At 37.9% G+C, this 17,540-nt stretch overlaps 1 protein-coding gene across 4 annotated transcripts in view; it reads left to right on the plus strand.

Annotated features, from left to right (window-relative positions):
• The window catches only part of khdrbs2 (KH domain containing, RNA binding, signal transduction associated 2), a 76,296-nt gene that overhangs the window by 45,398 nt on the left and 13,358 nt on the right, over positions 1–17,540 (plus strand). For all 4 annotated transcript variants that reach the window (XM_084948691.1, XM_084948688.1, XM_084948689.1 and 1 more), the window contains exons 7-8: positions 12,528–12,610; positions 13,271–13,329. In XM_084948691.1, coding sequence (XP_084804817.1) covers positions 12,528–12,610; positions 13,271–13,329 — 142 coding nt within the window. The remainder of the gene's footprint in view (positions 1–12,527; positions 12,611–13,270; positions 13,330–17,540) is intronic.

Consider the following 17,540-nt stretch of genomic DNA (forward strand, 5'->3'; position numbering starts at 1 on the left):
TGCATGTGTTTTGGAGTTTGCATGTGTTTTGGAGTTTGCAAGTGTTTTGGAGTTTGCATGTGTTTTGGAGTTTGCATGTGTTTTGGAGTTTGCAAGTGTTTTGGAGTTTGCATGTGTTTTGGAGTTTGCATGTGTTTTGGAGTTTGCATGTGTTTTGGGGTTTGCATGTGTTTTGGAGTTTGTACGTGCTTTGTCTCTAGGGGCCACCATACACTACAGACTGTTTGAGGAACAGCCCAGTTTAGGTAGTGTAGTATCCCAAGTTTCCATGTACATCCATGCAGATGAGGAATCTGACCTGGAATCTGAGAAATGATTAGCAAACAGACCAGCTTACATATTGCTTAATGACACATATGGAAAACACAGGCTATTTGAGAATAATTACTGGTGTTATTGGTTTGGAGTTTAAATAAAAAAACATTAATGTGAGCTATGGGAACTCTCTTTGTCTCCTTAACCCTGTGTCATATTAGACACGTGGGTTTTTGTGCATCAGCAGTGTGATATTTGGCTGTTTTTGCCCCAAAAAACCCTAAACAAGCAAAACCAGCACATTTAATACAATAATTATAGCAAACATGATACAAATAAAACACTAAAAACACTTTTTATTTGCTTTAAGGTCCAATAAACACTCCACTTTTTAAAAAAATTCTAATTTTCTGGCAATTATTTCACGGTTCAGGCTTTGCACACTGTAAAAAAAAAATCCTAAAAAAACAGTAATATTCCGGCAGCTGAGGCGCCAAAATAATAACAGAAAATAACAGTAAATAACTTTCCCATGAAAATACGGTTATTTTCAGTAATGACAATACAGTTTGTTGCCCTAATTTTACATGGGATTTTGCCTTTTTCAAGTGCTTTTAAACATTAAATTAGGAACAATTTAATGTGATTAAACAATGAAATTACCTATAAAAAAGGTCAATGAATGCGGCAATATGAATAATAATATTTAAATGTACAGAACTATACAGTTAACAGTTGGTTTAAATAACAATGGATTACATTCATATAGCACTTTATGAGATCCTCAAAGCGCTTTACAATTCCACTTTACAATTCCCCTCAGGCCATCACCAGTAGGTGGTAGGTGACGTGTCTTGCCCAAGGACACAACGACCGAGAGTGTCTGAGCCGGGGGTCGAACCGGCAACCTTCTGATTACAAGGCGAACTGCCAACTCTTGAGCCACGATCGCCCTAAATGACAATAATGATAATAATTATTTGATGTAAAAAAAAGTTTATACGAATCATTGTATATATTTTTCCATAGCATTACATTTGAATTTAACAGTTCAATCTTTCAAATAACGGACAAATATTTGTGAAATTATGATGCATTTGTGAATGTATTTTAACAATCTAAATATGCATATGTATAGACAGATACATTTAAAAAACAAGAAAATTATGTTTTATTACATTTACAGTGATTTTACGTTAATTTACATTTGACATGTAAAATCACAGTCTATTTATGTGAATCTAATGATATTCTAGAAGAACAGTACAAAACTGTAAAATACACAGTAAAATACTTTTATATCACGATTTTTTTTTACAGTGCAGGGTTAAGTAAATTGTGCTGTAAATGTAAGAGAACATTGTACAGTGGGTTATCAGAAACCCGTGAAGCTCTGCATTGAGGATACAGTCGCCGCACTATCAGCTTGTGAAGAGAAAATGCTGCATTTAAAGGCATAATCAGTGCCTTGACCGGCGTTCTGTAAAATCTTTTATATCACTTCATATAATGCCATGTTCTGTATCCAAAAAAGAAATAAATCTTCAAGGCTTCAGTTTAAAAGTATGTTGTCTTCAGATATCACAAATTTCTCAAGGTCATTTTTCAAAAGACTACACAAGGTGAGCTGTAAGTTTCATCCAAATGAAAAAAGGCAACACTTTTACCAGCCTATTTCCTCAGAGCCTTCCTGCTAAGAAAAGCCCCCATGTGTGCAGGCAATTGAAGATTGGGCTGTCTGCATGGGGAAATGCACAAGCGCAGTCTCATTACCAAACCAAATTGAGTTCTGATGTAGAGCCTGTGTATTTCTGTGGAGTGAAGAAGCGGGGCATTTCTTCTCTTTGTAATTGGAGGTTGGAAAGGAGGGTGGGAGCACAGAGACTAGGGGATTATGGAAAGATGAGTTTGTCCTGAACATTCTCTTCGCTCATATCTCGCTTTGCTATTTTTTCCACTACATTACGCAATTTTCCTTAAGCATGTTTCCAGATTGCAGCAAGGACTTTTTAATGCAGGTCCTGGCTTTTTTTATTATTATCATTTTCTTCCTTCAATGAGTGTACATGATGCTGTATGACTTCTTGTTATTTCACTACAAGAAGCCTGTAAAGAACAATCTATTGAAACACGACAATATATCAGCAGCAGTTGCTGTGATTTTGTTGCTACACCCTGTATTTGTCTTTAGGAAAATATAGCGTGTATGAGTATTGTGTAATTTCTCCGGAGACTGTTGATTGATGGACTCTGTCAAACTGTCAGTCTGTCTCATAAATGCAATACTGTGAGAAAGTCTATAATTGTACCTAATCGAGGGTGGTATTGATTTATAACTTCAAAGGAAAGCACAAGGAAGCTGGCGGTTATCGTGTATCATTGTTTGCTTTATAATTTATGAACAAAGTGCTTTCTCTCTATCTTTCTCCCACAAATCTCACCTTGCTGTATCCTTTACACCAGCACTCTTTCCTCCTTCCTGCCAGACCGAAGCTCTTTGTGAACCGATTCCAGTTAGTGATGCTACAATTTTCACATCATCAGTCAAAGCCAGAGATACGTGCGCCTTCATTAACATAACCATGCTGAATGGCTTTTTTTAAAAGTCATACAGGCAGCACACAGTGGGGGATCTGCTTCAGATGTGTTATCATTATTCGAAATACCCTTTTAGGAGCATCGGGATGATCACTGTGAAGTCTCTGGACTATTACCTGCACCTATTCTTACTTTGGCGCCTCCGGAAATCATGGACGTTGCATTAGGGAGCTCGGAGGATGCCAAGTTCTTACGTGCAGCTCTATCAAGTATATACTTATACTCACAAACACTATATTAGTAGACAGCGATAGGTAATCCCAGTCAAAAAAATGACTTTTTTCCACTTTAATTTATGGCTAAGCATCCAAAAAGTTACCCTGGATATTTTTGAGACACCTTTCTAAAATATTTGATTTGGCAGGATTACAAGTACTAAACCAGCTACTCTGTTGCTGTCTTCTCCACGTGTACACTAGGAGCCAGGGATCTCCGAGGCTTGCACACCTACTCTGTTGTTATCTCCTGAGAAGGAGTTAGAAATTAATTGGTCATTTTTTAAAATCTCTCCTTTAAAATAATATGAAAACTCTGCCAGCACAGTGGTGCAGTGGTTAGCAGCATTGCCTCCCAGCAAGAAGGTCTTGGTTTGGAATCTGGGTAGTCCAGACATGCAATTAGTGGGGTTAAGTTTAAATCTAAATTGGTCATAGATGTGAGTGCAAATGGTTGTCTCTTGTGTTAGCCCTGGGACAGCATGGAGACCTTTCCTCCTTTCGCCGTATAAGGTAGACAGATCTACATATGCTCCAGCCCCCCTCACAACCCTGTATTGGATAACTAGAAAAACATGGACCAATGGATGAAATCAAGCCTTCATACAGTAAACATATAGGTTTATCTGACAAAAAAGTTACCTAACTCTTTGATGATAACTCAATTTTTTTTTCCTGCAGCAGTGAAATTTACAATTTTCATTTTAGCTTCTGCTTTTACACACAGTCACGACAAGTTATTAATATCACTGCGCTTCTGGTAGAAACCAATTTGCATAGCAGTGCTTATTAATAACCAGCACATACACATGTCTATATGTATGCATTCTGTAGTTTAGAGTCAGTGTGTTGTGTGCCAAATGAATGACAGAGTGCAGTTTTCTCCTTCATTTGAGGTGAAACTCCCGTAAACCTTTCTGCTGTTTTGCGGGTCATCATGTAACGGGGGCTCCTCTGGAGACTATTGTGATGAATGGACTCTGTCACGCTGTCAGTGTCGTAAAACTAATACAGTGACAGTGACCATTATTGTCCCTTTTAAATGATGGTAACAATTCAGAAGTGAAGTGGATTACAGTGCTCTGCCATGAAGCGAGTTGGGGGGTGGGAGTGTCAGTCTAGACATTGAGTCTGTGGAACACGTTTAAACGGTGTTTCTAACAGATTCTTCACGTGCTGACATTTGAAACGCTCCTAATCCAGAGATGATGACAGCCAGGCTTTCACTTTTGAGACAATGTATTAACATATTGCAGATGAAGTGCACCCAGAACATCTGCTGTGTGTCTGGTGCAGATCTCTGTGTACTACAGTGAAGCGCCGCTAGGCTTTTTGCATCATTTCAGATAAACCGATAAGCCCTTCAGTAAAACTTTAATCTGTTTGCAATCACTAGGCCATCATTTTGGTCCTTTAAGGTTTGGTGTTCCTTATATTTTTAGTAAGATTATTAAAAAAAAAAACATAATACACTCAAACTAAGTAGGCTTCGCTTTCAGTTTTTCATCTATACCTTGATACATTTTAATAAACAGAGGAAAATAATTTAAAATGTAAACAGTTAATGCTGGGTTAACCTTTTCTCAGTTTGTCTGATAGATATTTGTCATGTTTATTAATAATGTATCTAAGCAATCAGCAGCCGGTCTGCATGAAGCTGCTGCAAAATGAATCTCCCTTCTACCATATTTTAATGTGAAAGTGCTCAAAATCCAGATCTGTTATCCAGGGAAAGAAGCCTGTTTTTCAGTGATAAGGTATCTACAATTCCAGCGAGCAGCCACTGTCTTCAGTGTCAGTTTGTATTTTTGATTGTTTTACAATTGTTCCAGACAAAATGTCTTTTCCCCATCGAGGTTTTGGAGTACAGTGGGATGTGTCTTTTTTTTTTCGTTTTCCCAACCATGTAGGCTGCTTTTGATGATTTTGTTTTAAGGATGATTTTTTTTTCATGTTTTCCACAAAGCACAGTTGGAATTGCTCTTATTATTAAATGTATTGTAGTCACACCACAGGAGCTTCTTCTCCCTACTGGGCTCTTACAGTATCTGATCTGATGTGCCAACACTTTTCTGGCTACGTGTTTTTGCCATTGTGGGATTTAAAGCTTTGAATCCCGGAAGATCGTCTAGATTCCCCCTCTTTTGAGATATTAATAAGAAAATTACTCGTCTCAGAAATGTCATTGTAGGTGTTGCACTGAGGTTTGTAATTTAAGTCGCTGCTGAAGTGCTAAAATTACCATTAATAGCAATTACCTACTGGCATTGGTGGAAGTATTAAGGAATGAATTTTACTGATCCCCTAGAAAGAGCAGCAGAGAAACATTACACTGTAATCTGTATAAGTTACTCCATGTGAAAAGTGCAGATGGAGAGCAGAGGAAGATTAAAGATGTGATGAATGGAATTTTGTATAGACTGGGACCATGGCCTTAGTTAAAGATCAGATCCCATCTAGATCAAATCTTATCTTTTAATGTCAGGGCTGATGACAGAAGAGAGGAGTCTGAGAGTGATACAGTGTTTCGTCCCTGACAGCAGACCATGAATTGTACAAATTGCTGGTAAAAATTGAAACGCATTGCTCGGTTTTTTAAACCTGAGCCCTGCAACCATACCGAGGCAGCGCGGGAAATGCCATAATGTGATTAAACACAGAGCTTTGGGAGGCTTTGAAGAAAAAAACTCTAATCTATCAACTGTGGAAAAAAAGCAAAAGGACACCCTTTTGAAAAGGGGGGAAAAATTCTCGCCGTATCATCTAGTGCATGAACATAAAAGATGTCTAAGATTTGTAAGGTTCTGTGTATTGCTTAAAGGAGGGCAGTTTTCTAAGGGCACCATTGTGGGTGGGATGCACATCTGCTATAATTGCTTCATAACAATAGGTTCAGATACAGTGCTGAGTTCACATTTGTTATATTAATTATGGAAATTCTTCATGCAGAACTCTCCTGTTCATTAAAACAAATGTATGACACATTTCCTCTGGATTAGTAAGTAGAGGTAAAGACTCAGGTAGAATGCATTATAGCCTCAGTTGTATCATCATGGACTTAAGCTACCTGTGAGGGTATACGCAGACAAACATTTTCAAAGTGGAAATTGTCTGTTGTATTTATTTATTGTCTTATTGAGCATCCCTAAACCTAGAGCGATTGCTTAATGTCCCTAAAGTAATCAAGGTTTGATCTCATCATAATTATTCAATGTAGTAAATATTATCATCCTATCAAATTTGCCATGGCACAATTTCAAGAGTAGCGTTCGGAAGTAAACTTGTATTTTATGTGCGTTCGGAACAACAAAAGGTGCATGCTGATTGAATTTGCACAGGTAGAAAGCAGCGAACAGCAACATCTATTCAGTGAGACAAAAGGCTGCAAATCTCATTTCCCCCCACATTCCTGCCACGTGGAGAGGCATTCACAGGCTGCTCCCTATGAAGATCAGTCACTGTCAGGGGACATACAGGTTGTCAATTGATAATGAAGCACAGTGCTAAGGGCCTTTAGGTTCTCGCTGTCCTAATTACACTGAGCGAGAACTCTCCAGCCTTGTGTTAACATTTGATTTATGTCCTCTACCTTGTTGAAAAGGAGCAGTGTTAATTGTTTTTACAGATGAACGTCAAACGAGAGGAATCAAGCCTCATTAATTAGAGGGAGCAGTATTTACACATAGCACCTCTTCAGATCTGCATATTTTGTTCATGAAACTAACGCTAAGGTCAGGACTACTCGAAGAAAGGAAAGGGTAAACGTTTTATAATTTTTTCTTTGAGTTTGGAATCACTGAATGCTGCACATCCCCTGTGATGCTTTTATTGCAAACTCTGTCATTTGAAACATACAGATATAGTTTAGCTTTAAAAAGAAATGTCTTACGACAAGGTTAACCTACCTTTTTCTGCAGCTTTCCAACTGTATCTCATTGTGTTCCTCAGTGGATAGACTTCTCTGGGTTGTCATCACACAGTGCAATTGTAAGCGCTAGTATAATCCATCATAAACACAACTTCAGATGCCAGAACAAAACTGCTCCTTCATGACTCATGAACAGTCATAACATTGCTGTTTGCACATAAACGATGGAGGTGGCTACTATAATCTCACCATCGGTTTGTGAACTACCGTTTTAAAGGCTGAAGTTGAGCTTTTTAGTCTTTGCCATTTTGCTCATGAGTAAGCGGTGGATCATACTTAGAAATGGAGGAAGCTGCATGCTTGTAGAGAAGAAACCTGTCAATCACAAGGTAGCCACACGATAAAGATAACTCTGCTACTTTCCCTTTTTAAATAAAAGTCTTATTTGTAAAATAAAGGTCCTGCTGTATTAAATAAGACTTCAAACTAACATCAGAAACCATTAACTCAAAGGTCATTTTCTCAATTCATTCTGTACAACTCTTTTTTTGTAACCCCTGTTGTTATTAGAAAAATGTGGCTGACTTAATATGTCACCTTGGACACAATATCCATCTTTTTTTATATCTGCTTATAAAAAGTTAGCAAATTGTATGCTGAGGTGAAATTAAGTTCTTTATTGCTACATTACTACTGTTAATATAAGACATTTTAACGAAATCAGCTGGTTAACAGAGCATGGTAATGTTTAGTGGTGGCATCCATTGATTAATTCAATATAAATTTCAGTGTATTATTTTTGTTTTTGATGTGAACAGATTAAAAGAAACTGCTCTTAAATCAAGTGCTTCTTCTAGAGGTTTTAGAAGATCCACAGCACCAAACACAAAGACTTAGATTTTGTAAATTATAGTAAGATACAAAGTGTTGAGTTAACCTTCACCTATTTGCATTTTGCTAGAAAAATGGGAAATAGGTGGAGCAGGTTACTGAAATGTGCAAACACACATTGAAACACACTATATAAGGCGAGAATAGAGTTTGTCAACTCTAATGAGCTTGAAAGTCAATATTTGTTATCACCACCTTTGTTCTTCAACGCAGCCTGAATGAAAGCTTTCTTGTCATTTCTTTAAGTGGTCTTCAGGAATAGTTCTTTAGGCTTTAGGTCTTGAAGGACGTTCAAAGCTCATCTTTGGATGTTAGATGCCTTATGTTCCATTATCTGTCAAGATGATCCCACAACGCTTCAGTAATGTTGAGGTCCGGGCTCTGGGGAGGCCAGTCCATGACTGATAGTTTCATTGTGTTTTTCTGCAGGTATACTTTTTTGCACTGGCTTTGTATGCAGGGAAAAGGAGACAAATGCAGGCTAGAATAAACTAAAAAAAAAAACTTTATTTGGTGGTTTACTGAAGTCCATGAGCATAATTGAAAATCAGCAAAATTCAAAGTCAGAAGACAGAAGGGAACAAACACGAGGGAAAAAATACTGGGATGACAAACAGGAAAGATAAACAGCCACTCTGACAACAACTGAATGAGAGACTGAAGCTATACATATACATGAGGTAATTAGGGAGAATAGAAACGTCAACAACAACAACAAAACTAATCTAAAACTAATTATGAAAATGCTAAAGGAAGTAAAACTAGACACTATAGAAAAGACCAACAGCTAACAAAATAAAACAGGAAGTAAGACACAACTAAACAGGGGAAACAGATGAACATGAACAAGGCAAAAGACAAACACATAAACAACACTGACAGAGGGACAGAAAGGGAACAGAGGGAAACTAACCGAAAACAAACGCCACAAAATCATCAGTAACTTAAACTAACAAGAACTAAGGACTCAACATATAAAGGAATCCCATTGGAATTCCAACTTAAAGCAGGAAAACAAAGATGAAAAGAACTCACAAAGAAGCCAAAAATAAATCCTACTCAAAACACAACAGTGAACTCACAAAAACTCAAACCCCTTGGTTCAGGACCCAGGGACCATGACAATGAATACTCGCCTTCTGGTGAGCTGAGCACGCACACATCTATCTTGTAAACAAGTAGCCTCAACAGTAAATTGGGCTGTGGGATGTTAGGATGAATTCTCCCTCTGTATCATTTATTGATTTTATATTTCTCTTTTTTGTGACACAAGTCCTTTTATCCTTAAAATAAATATACTGCAAGTTTTCCATGACTTTACATTGCAGCAATGATGGAAGTCTTTTTAAATGATTATTTCACAGCTGACTGAAAATAATCCCCTCTTATATTTGTGGTCCAGTGTGAAGATTTTTTTTTTCGTGTGGGATTGCTAACAAAATGGTTAATTACTTAGATATGCCCGTCTCTGACTCGCTGCCTTTATGAGGAAAGACTCATGCAAGAAAAAAGAGAAGTATAGGATCCCCAGAACAACTTAATCCCTGACATAATCCCTAACTTTAATTTAGTCAAATTCGTGTTCACACAAATAAAGCCACACAGGAACCAGAGGACTTTGAATCAGCATTTCCCGACAGGAGATGGAGAGTGTGTACTGGTGCTTTGAATGTAATTTCTTTTGTATAGCTGTACTTGATGTCCTTCACGCTGATAGCTATGCTTTTGTGACAGAGAGCATTACCAGAGGCAGCCACACCTAATACAAGATGCAATTACTCCATTACATAGACTGTATATGTTCTTTTATTACAGGCAGACTTGGAGGAATATTGAGCTATGAAGCTCCCGTCCGCCATCAACCAGTTTCACTGAAGCTTTCAACACATTTTATTCTGCTGATTTAAAATCCATTCAGCCTTTAAAAGGAACTGAACACTTGCATGTATCATAGTAAAGCTTGATTCGAAATAGCAAGCTTGGAAAGGATTAAAAGAGATTAGATCATGATGAAAAAGAAGCGTAAGCACTTTAAACTCCACTAAACCTCTTAAATGAGCATGATCCAACAATTACAAAAAGAGACAATACCTTAGTCTACTGTTCTGCACACCCTTTGGCCTTACTCCAGTTTCAGGTTATGCTGTTTACATGAACCTTTGGTCTGCTGGGTCTGATTATCCCTGCCGTCATGAATAAACCATACAGCAGAATAATGTGCTCTCTTCAGGCAGATCGTTCAACATAAAGGTGTTAGTTTGGTTTCAGAAGTGGGAAGTGATCCGCAGCTCCCCAAAAGGTGAACGCTATTTCAGATTTCACTTTAACAAATAAAATATGACATCGCTTCTTTTTATAAATCATAATCAACTTAAAAGCATAATTTTCTATCGACCAGACTGACGCGATTAAAAATAAACAGTCGATGCAGGTCCCTCGTGAATATTGACTGACATTATGTTCTTCCGGGGATTAGAGGGGGTGTTAGAAATAAAATAATTGTGTGAGGCTGATATCTGCGGAAGCTATTACAGTTCCTGGAATTAAAGAAAGTGAAGATATTCTCTGTTGTGGACCAGTCAGTATACTGTGACTCATTGCTTTTGTTTTGTTCCTCATGCTTTAATTCAGCCATATAAACAAGTACATAGCGGTCAAAATCACACAGATGCCAACATCATATGATTGCCAAGTGGCTGAGGGGGCACTGGGGAGCAGAAAGGCATGGGTTCCATACTCAGGAGCACCGTGTGCTTCATGTCATTCTTTTATGACTTTCTTTAGTGGTGTCTCGATGCAAGAAAAGCAATAAATAAATCAAATCTTGTAAAACACAGAATGATAAATAGTGTGTTTATGTTTGTTTTAGTATCTTAGGTGCAGACTGACTTGTTTTTACCAGAGAGCAACACTGAAAAGTTGTTCCAATAGCTTGGTGTTATGCTCCATGGGCACCTGGAAAGTGTTCAATAAAGGGATTTTTCTGAAAATCTATTAAAAATCCTTGCAGTAATGTATTAGAAGACATAAATCCTTACATTTCTCCACAATTCTGTTTTTAAGAAATAAAATGATTATTATTTTGTTCACTGATGTGACTACATGACATAAAATCAGGATGCTTGTGGTTGCTGTCTGGTAAGGACAAGCCAGATTTTGCAGAATCTGCCACCTGATGCACTCTGGCATCTCCTGCAATTCAACGCTCTGTTGCCCACACCAAATCAGCTCCAGTTCTCTTCTGTGTTTTTCAGCTTTTGGGAACAAACTTGTGAAGCAGCACCAGATGTTTAGCAGTATAATAGTTTAATAATAAAACACAGAATTAATAGTCAAGATAGTCAAGAAATAGTCTTATGTACTTCATTTATCTACCTTCTCCAAAACATTTGTAAGCATCAGTCAGAATTTCTGCACTGACATGCACATTTTTCCATCAAATTTTATATATTTTATGCAGGAGGTGACATATGCAATGCTTCTAAACCACGCTCCTCATGCTTCACAATAAATAATGCCCCGTCTTTAAGGGCACAGCACCTTATCTTTCAGTGATGTTCACTTCCAGCTTATAACTATAAATAAAAAATAATAATTTTTGAAAGTCAGAGGAGGTTGAATCTATTTCTGACCTTTATTGGTTCCTGCAATATTCCGCACAGATCTAAAAAATCTCCTTCAGAAAGTTTCTCAAGGAGCAAAACCCATGGAAAAGGTCCACTATGCCATCATATCAGTTCATATCATTTCATTCCCCAGAGTGCACAGTAGCAATTAAAACCCATCCTAATGAGTGTTTTTTTGGTCAAGTTCTCTCTTTTCAGAGCTGTGTTTTAGCAGCTTGATAACTGTGTTCTGTTTAAAGAGATTTGAGTCATAAGTCAAAAGAAACTAAAAGTGATTTATTAGAAAGTGACAGCCTTCACAGTGGGAAAGAACAGATGATACTAATATGACAAAACACTTAAGGAATATGTTCACATGTCACTGTAATGGATGAAATATTAGAGGATTTAATGACTGAGACCTGTTAACCAGGCTTTCTGAGCTTCCCTCTCCTGAATGTTAATTCTTATTTGAACTGATCCAAAAACAGGGTCCCTGCATAAATAAGCTGAGAAGAATTCTCTGTAGAAGTAAACAGGCACAAACTGGATTAACACACCATCTGAGGCACAACTAGGGGATCTGTAATAAGAATCATTTTCTACGTGCAGACTCTGACAAGTAATAAATTATATAGATATATATATATATATATATATATATATATACACATTAAGTGGTTTCTAATACTTACAGGTTGTTGGCAAAATATCTAACTTTAGGGCTTGTCTGTGGGCTGCATGCTGTTTAGCCACTTGTATTGTTGTCGAACACGAGTGTAAAGCTCCTGGCTGTATTTTGTGCTTATTTTCTGAATAGCTACTTATCAATAGTGCAGATCCATATTGCAGCTTGAGACTCAGAAAGTGTCCAATAAGCTCTACCAGTGAGACATGTTCCCTGCGAACCTTAATCAATAATCCCTGTTGGACATTATTTTTTCTGTTTCCTCTCCCATTATCGTCTCACTGTAATATAGTTTGCCCATGGAACTAACTATTGATTATTTTTATATTATTTATCTCCAACCAGTTAGACTGGATAGAGATGTGGAGACAAGTCAATGTTAATGCTTACCGCGTGTTCCCTCGCAGGCCTACGACGACGGATACGGTGGAGAGTATGATGATGAGAGTTATGAAGCCTATGAAGATAACTACAGCAATCAGTCAAAGAGGTAACGTTAACGCACACACAGCAGGAAAGGCTTTTTCAACTTTTCTCAGTTACCATCCATCTGTTGTTACAATACAGCATGTTTAAGGTCCACTGTGACCAGCTGGGCCATCACAGGTGTACATTAGAGCAAGAAATCCCCAAACCAACAATGACTTGATCCTAACAGCAAAGCTACAGTATGTGTGTATACTAAAGCCTGATAAAAGTGTGCCAGAGACGTCTGTTGTCTGTTAAAAACACATCAGTGAGCAACATGGGCACAGTAGTTAATCCCACATACACCATCATGCTGCTGTAAATATTTAGTGATGCACTAAATCCGCAGCTGAGTCCCCAACAAATGGAGTAAAATTTGTTAAAATTTGCCCAGCTTTTCTTGGAATAACTTAGCCCTTCTGTGGTTGAAGATATGTTTATGACCACTTTTTAAAGATCTGTCTCTTCATTAAGAACTAATAGATAAGGGCTGAGTGACACAGACAGTGGAGAGGACTACTGAGAGATTTTGTAAAAAGTGTTTGGTCTTGTTGATAATAGAACTGCAGTCCTTTTTTTCCCAAAGAAATCACATTTATTCCTTATTTGACAAAAAAAAAAAGTCGTCTGCAGCTTATTATTTTTTTTCTTTGACCCGTGTTTTCGCTTCATCTGCTTTCAGCATTTCAGACTATTATGAATATGGGCAGGGAACCAGTGATGAATCCTACAACAACTATGGTAAGTAGAGCTTATTTTATACCGACAAGAACAGAAATGAGTCACTGTCTTTTTCATGTATCCTCACTTTTCAGTACTGATACTCACTATAAATTGTTGAATCCAGCTAAAATGCAACACAACCCCATTATTAAAAATGAGAAAATGGGTTGATTATTTGATTAGTCGATTCATAAAAATGATTTGGCAGCTGGATGGCTGATTAAATGGTGAAGTCCTTTTTCACCTTGCACTGTGCTCTGCAGTTCCAGTTTCTCAGCTGTAACAATGTGCTGATTTTCTTTAGTTTGTACATTGACTGTTTATGGCATCCAGGTCTGAAATCTCGGGTTTTTACAGCTTATAGAAGCCAAATATTTATCCAATCATCATGGGTTAAGGTAATAAAATACACTATTTAATATGTAATGCTTCAAGGTCATAGGTCAAAAATCAGGGTCATTCGGGAAATTAGGAAAAAGCTTTAGTTCCCCCTGGAACATCTCAAAAATTTATTTGGGGGACATTAACACTTTCTTTTTCTGAGCTCTTTAAAACATTATTTTTAAGTAAAAACATTTTATGAATACACAATGACACAAAAGAATTAATATTCTACACTACATTTCTATATTAGCAATGCTGACATCAGCACAAGTAATCTGGGAAAACAACTGTCATTATTCAGGATTTCAATATTACCAATACTGACATTAGCATAAAACATAGATGTTTTAGTATAGCCCTTACCCTTTGGGGGGAGTTGTGCTGTCTGATTGCACTTGTTTAATAAGATATGATGCATATTTCTGTTAATTACACTCTCTTTTAGACTCAAATAGATGATAAACCAGAGTATGCTTCAGGGCTTGGCTAACTTTTCACTGAAAAGTTGCCACTACAGGGAGTGCAGAATTATTAGGCAAGTTGTATTTTTGAGGAATAATTTTATTATTGAACAACAACCATGTTCTCAATGAACCCAAAAAACTCATTAATATCAAAGCTGAATGTTTTTGGAAGTAGTTTTTAGTTTGTTTTTAGTTTTAGCTATTTTAGGGGGATATCTGTGTGTGCAGGTGACTATTACTGTGCATAATTATTAGGCAACTTAACAAAAAACAAATATATACCCATTTCAATTATTTATTTTTACCAGTGAAACCAATATAACATCTCCACATTCACAAATATACATTTCTGACATTCAAAAACAAAACAAAAACAAATCAGCGACCAATATAGCCACCTTTCTTTGCAAGGACACTCAAAAGCCTGCCATCCATGGATTCTGTCAGTGTTTTGATCTGTTCACCATCAACATTGCGTGCAGCAGCAACCACAGCCTCCCAGACACTGTTCAGAGAGGTGTACTGTTTTCCCTCCTTGTAAATCTCACATTTGATGATGGACCACAGGTTCTCAATGGGGTTCAGATCAGGTGAACAAGGAGGCCATGTCATTAGTGTTTCTTCTTTTATACCCTTTCTTGCCAGCCACGCTGTGGAGTACTTGGACGCGTGTGATGGAGCATTGTCCTGCATGAAAATCATGTTTTTCTTGAAGGATGCAGACTTCTTCCTGTACCACTGCTTGAAGAAGGTGTCTTCCAGAAACTGGCAGTAGGACTGGGAGTTGAGCTTGACTCCATCCTCAACCCGAAAAGGCCCCACAAGCTCATCTTTGATGATACCAGCCCAAACCAGTACTCCACCTCCACCTTGCTGGCGTCTGAGTCGGACTGGAGCTCTCTGCCCTTTACCAATCCAGCCACGGGCCCATCCATCTGGCCCATCAAGACTCACTCTCATTTCATCAGTCCATAAAACCTTAGAAAAATCAGTCTTGAGATATTTCTTGGCCCAGTCTTGACGTTTCAGCTTGTGTGTCTTGTTCAGTGGTGGTCGTCTTTCAGCCTTTCTTACCTTGGCCATGTCTCTGAGTATTGCACACCTTGTGCTTTTGGGCACTCCAGTGATGTTGCAGCTCTGAAATATGGCCAAACTGGTGGCAAGTGGCATCTTGGCAGCTGCACGCTTGACTTTTCTCAGTTCATGGGCAGTTATTTTGCGCCTTGGTTTTTCCACACGCTTCTTGCTACCCTGTTGACTATTTTGAATGAAACACTTGATTGTTCGATGATCACGCTTCAGAAGCTTTGCAATTTTGAGACTGCTGCATCCCTCTGCAAGATATCTCACTATTTTTGACTTTTCTGAGCCTGTCAAGTCCTTCTTTTGACCCATTTTGCCAAAGGAAAGGACGTTGCCTAATAATTATGCACACCTGATATAGGGTGTTGATGTCATTAGACCACACCCCTTCTCATTACAGAGATGCACATCACCTAATATGCTTAATTGGTAGTAGGCTTTCGAGCCTATACAGCTTGGAGTAAGACAACATGCATGAAGAGGATGATGTGGACAAAATACTCATTTGCCTAATAATTCTGCACTCCCTGTATAAAAGGATTCAGTGTTCATTGTTTTTCAGCCAGCTCTCATGTCTGTTATCAAAAAACTACGATGGCGACATCAGAATACAAAACCACAGATAACCACAACCATAATCTACAGATGTGATCAGAAGGGCTGAATGACACAGACAGTGTTGGGCATTTGTTTCATGGTAATTTAGGTTCTTTGTGACTTCTTCAAACTTTTCTTTTTCCAGGGTGGAATGATTATACAGCATACATCTTTAATGAGTTTAAAAAGAAAGAATTGGGTCCACAGGTTTGAATTTAGTTTGGATTTTCTGTGATCCACACAGGATCAAAAGAGTACATACAGGCTTAAATGCATACCATACCCCCACTGATATTTGGCTAACTATCCATTAATAAGTTATACCCCAAACAGACACTTTTGGTAGCCATCAGCACTATTCTAGCATAATTGTGGCTGGATAGTTTACCGCACTTCTTAACAGAATTGATAATGGTCTTTTAAATTGGCTGGTGTCCTGGCATTGAGCCGGCTTTTAAGCACAGGCGAAGGTTGGAGCTTTGGGAAGTCCATTAAGTAAGCTTTATGTTGGCCTAATTTATCCATTTCAGAATCAATTTGTTCTGTTTTTGGGATCATTCGACTGTTTCCACAATTCAGCTGACTGGTTGTTGATCAAAGATATTAATTTGTAGATAGAGGAGGTAGTTCCAATACTTCTTTGCATCCTCCTTGTCATGTACCAGTACCAGTGGCAGCAAAACAGCCAGACTATGATGCTACCACCACCATGCTTGAAAGTTCCTCCTGTCATTTTGACTAAATAACTCAATCTTTGTCTTGTCTAAAGACAAAACTTCTCCAGACAGCATTTGACTTGTCGATGTGCTCTCTCTTCCCATGGCAATGTCAAACTCACGTTACAGTGATGCTGGTGTTTCAGCAGTTTGCAGTTTATGGAGGTTAGTAGATTTATTGATCCTGAACCTTTTCTTTTCATTTGAAGGTAACAGTTGGGTTGGTAAAGTAGTGACACACCCTAATTGTAAACACTTACACATCAAAATTACGTACAATTGTTTCAATTGATGATCTTGGCCCTGAGAGATTTTTCCAACTTGTGTAAATTGTAGAACCTTGAGCACCACTTAAAAGATTAAAGTAAGTGTATGTATATATTTGAGCCTGTAATTTTGACTCTGTGTGGATAAGAGAAAATCTACACAGAGTCAAAAATAAATTCAAACTTGTGAACACAAGTCTTTCTTTTGCAAAGTTATTAAAGATCTATGCTGTTCAAATATTACACCTCGGATAAAGAGAAGTTCAAAGAATTCAGTAAAATCCCAAAATTACCATGACATTCATGCCCATGATGAGTGTATACAAGCTGCTGACCACTACTGTAGTATTTTGATATCGATATAAAGTGAACACTTTTGTATTTTTCACTGTTGTTCACATAAAAACGAATATATTTTGGTTCTTCTGATTTTTTTGTTTGTTTTTTTTATAGTGTAAATAATTGAAGCATTACGTAAAAATGAAGATATTGGTCAGATGCAGCCCTAAAGACTCTTTAGAAGAGTTTAATATTGTGGCGACCCACTAGAGGGCTCCACTCACACCCAAGCTGGGAGGAAGGGTTCTGCTGCTGTGTTATATCCCCACAGTCGGACCCCCGGTATTCTCCCGCGCGTGTCGCCTCGACCCCGTGAAACTGTCCGTCGCTCGGGAGGAGTTCGCGGCTATGGAGCGCCTGGGCATTGTGCAGCGCTTGAA

This window comes from Perissodus microlepis, chromosome 13 (assembly GCF_051167445.1).
Source record: "Perissodus microlepis isolate ML-2025 ecotype Zambia chromosome 13, ASM5116744v1, whole genome shotgun sequence".
Lineage (NCBI taxonomy): Eukaryota > Metazoa > Chordata > Actinopteri > Cichliformes > Cichlidae > Perissodus > Perissodus microlepis.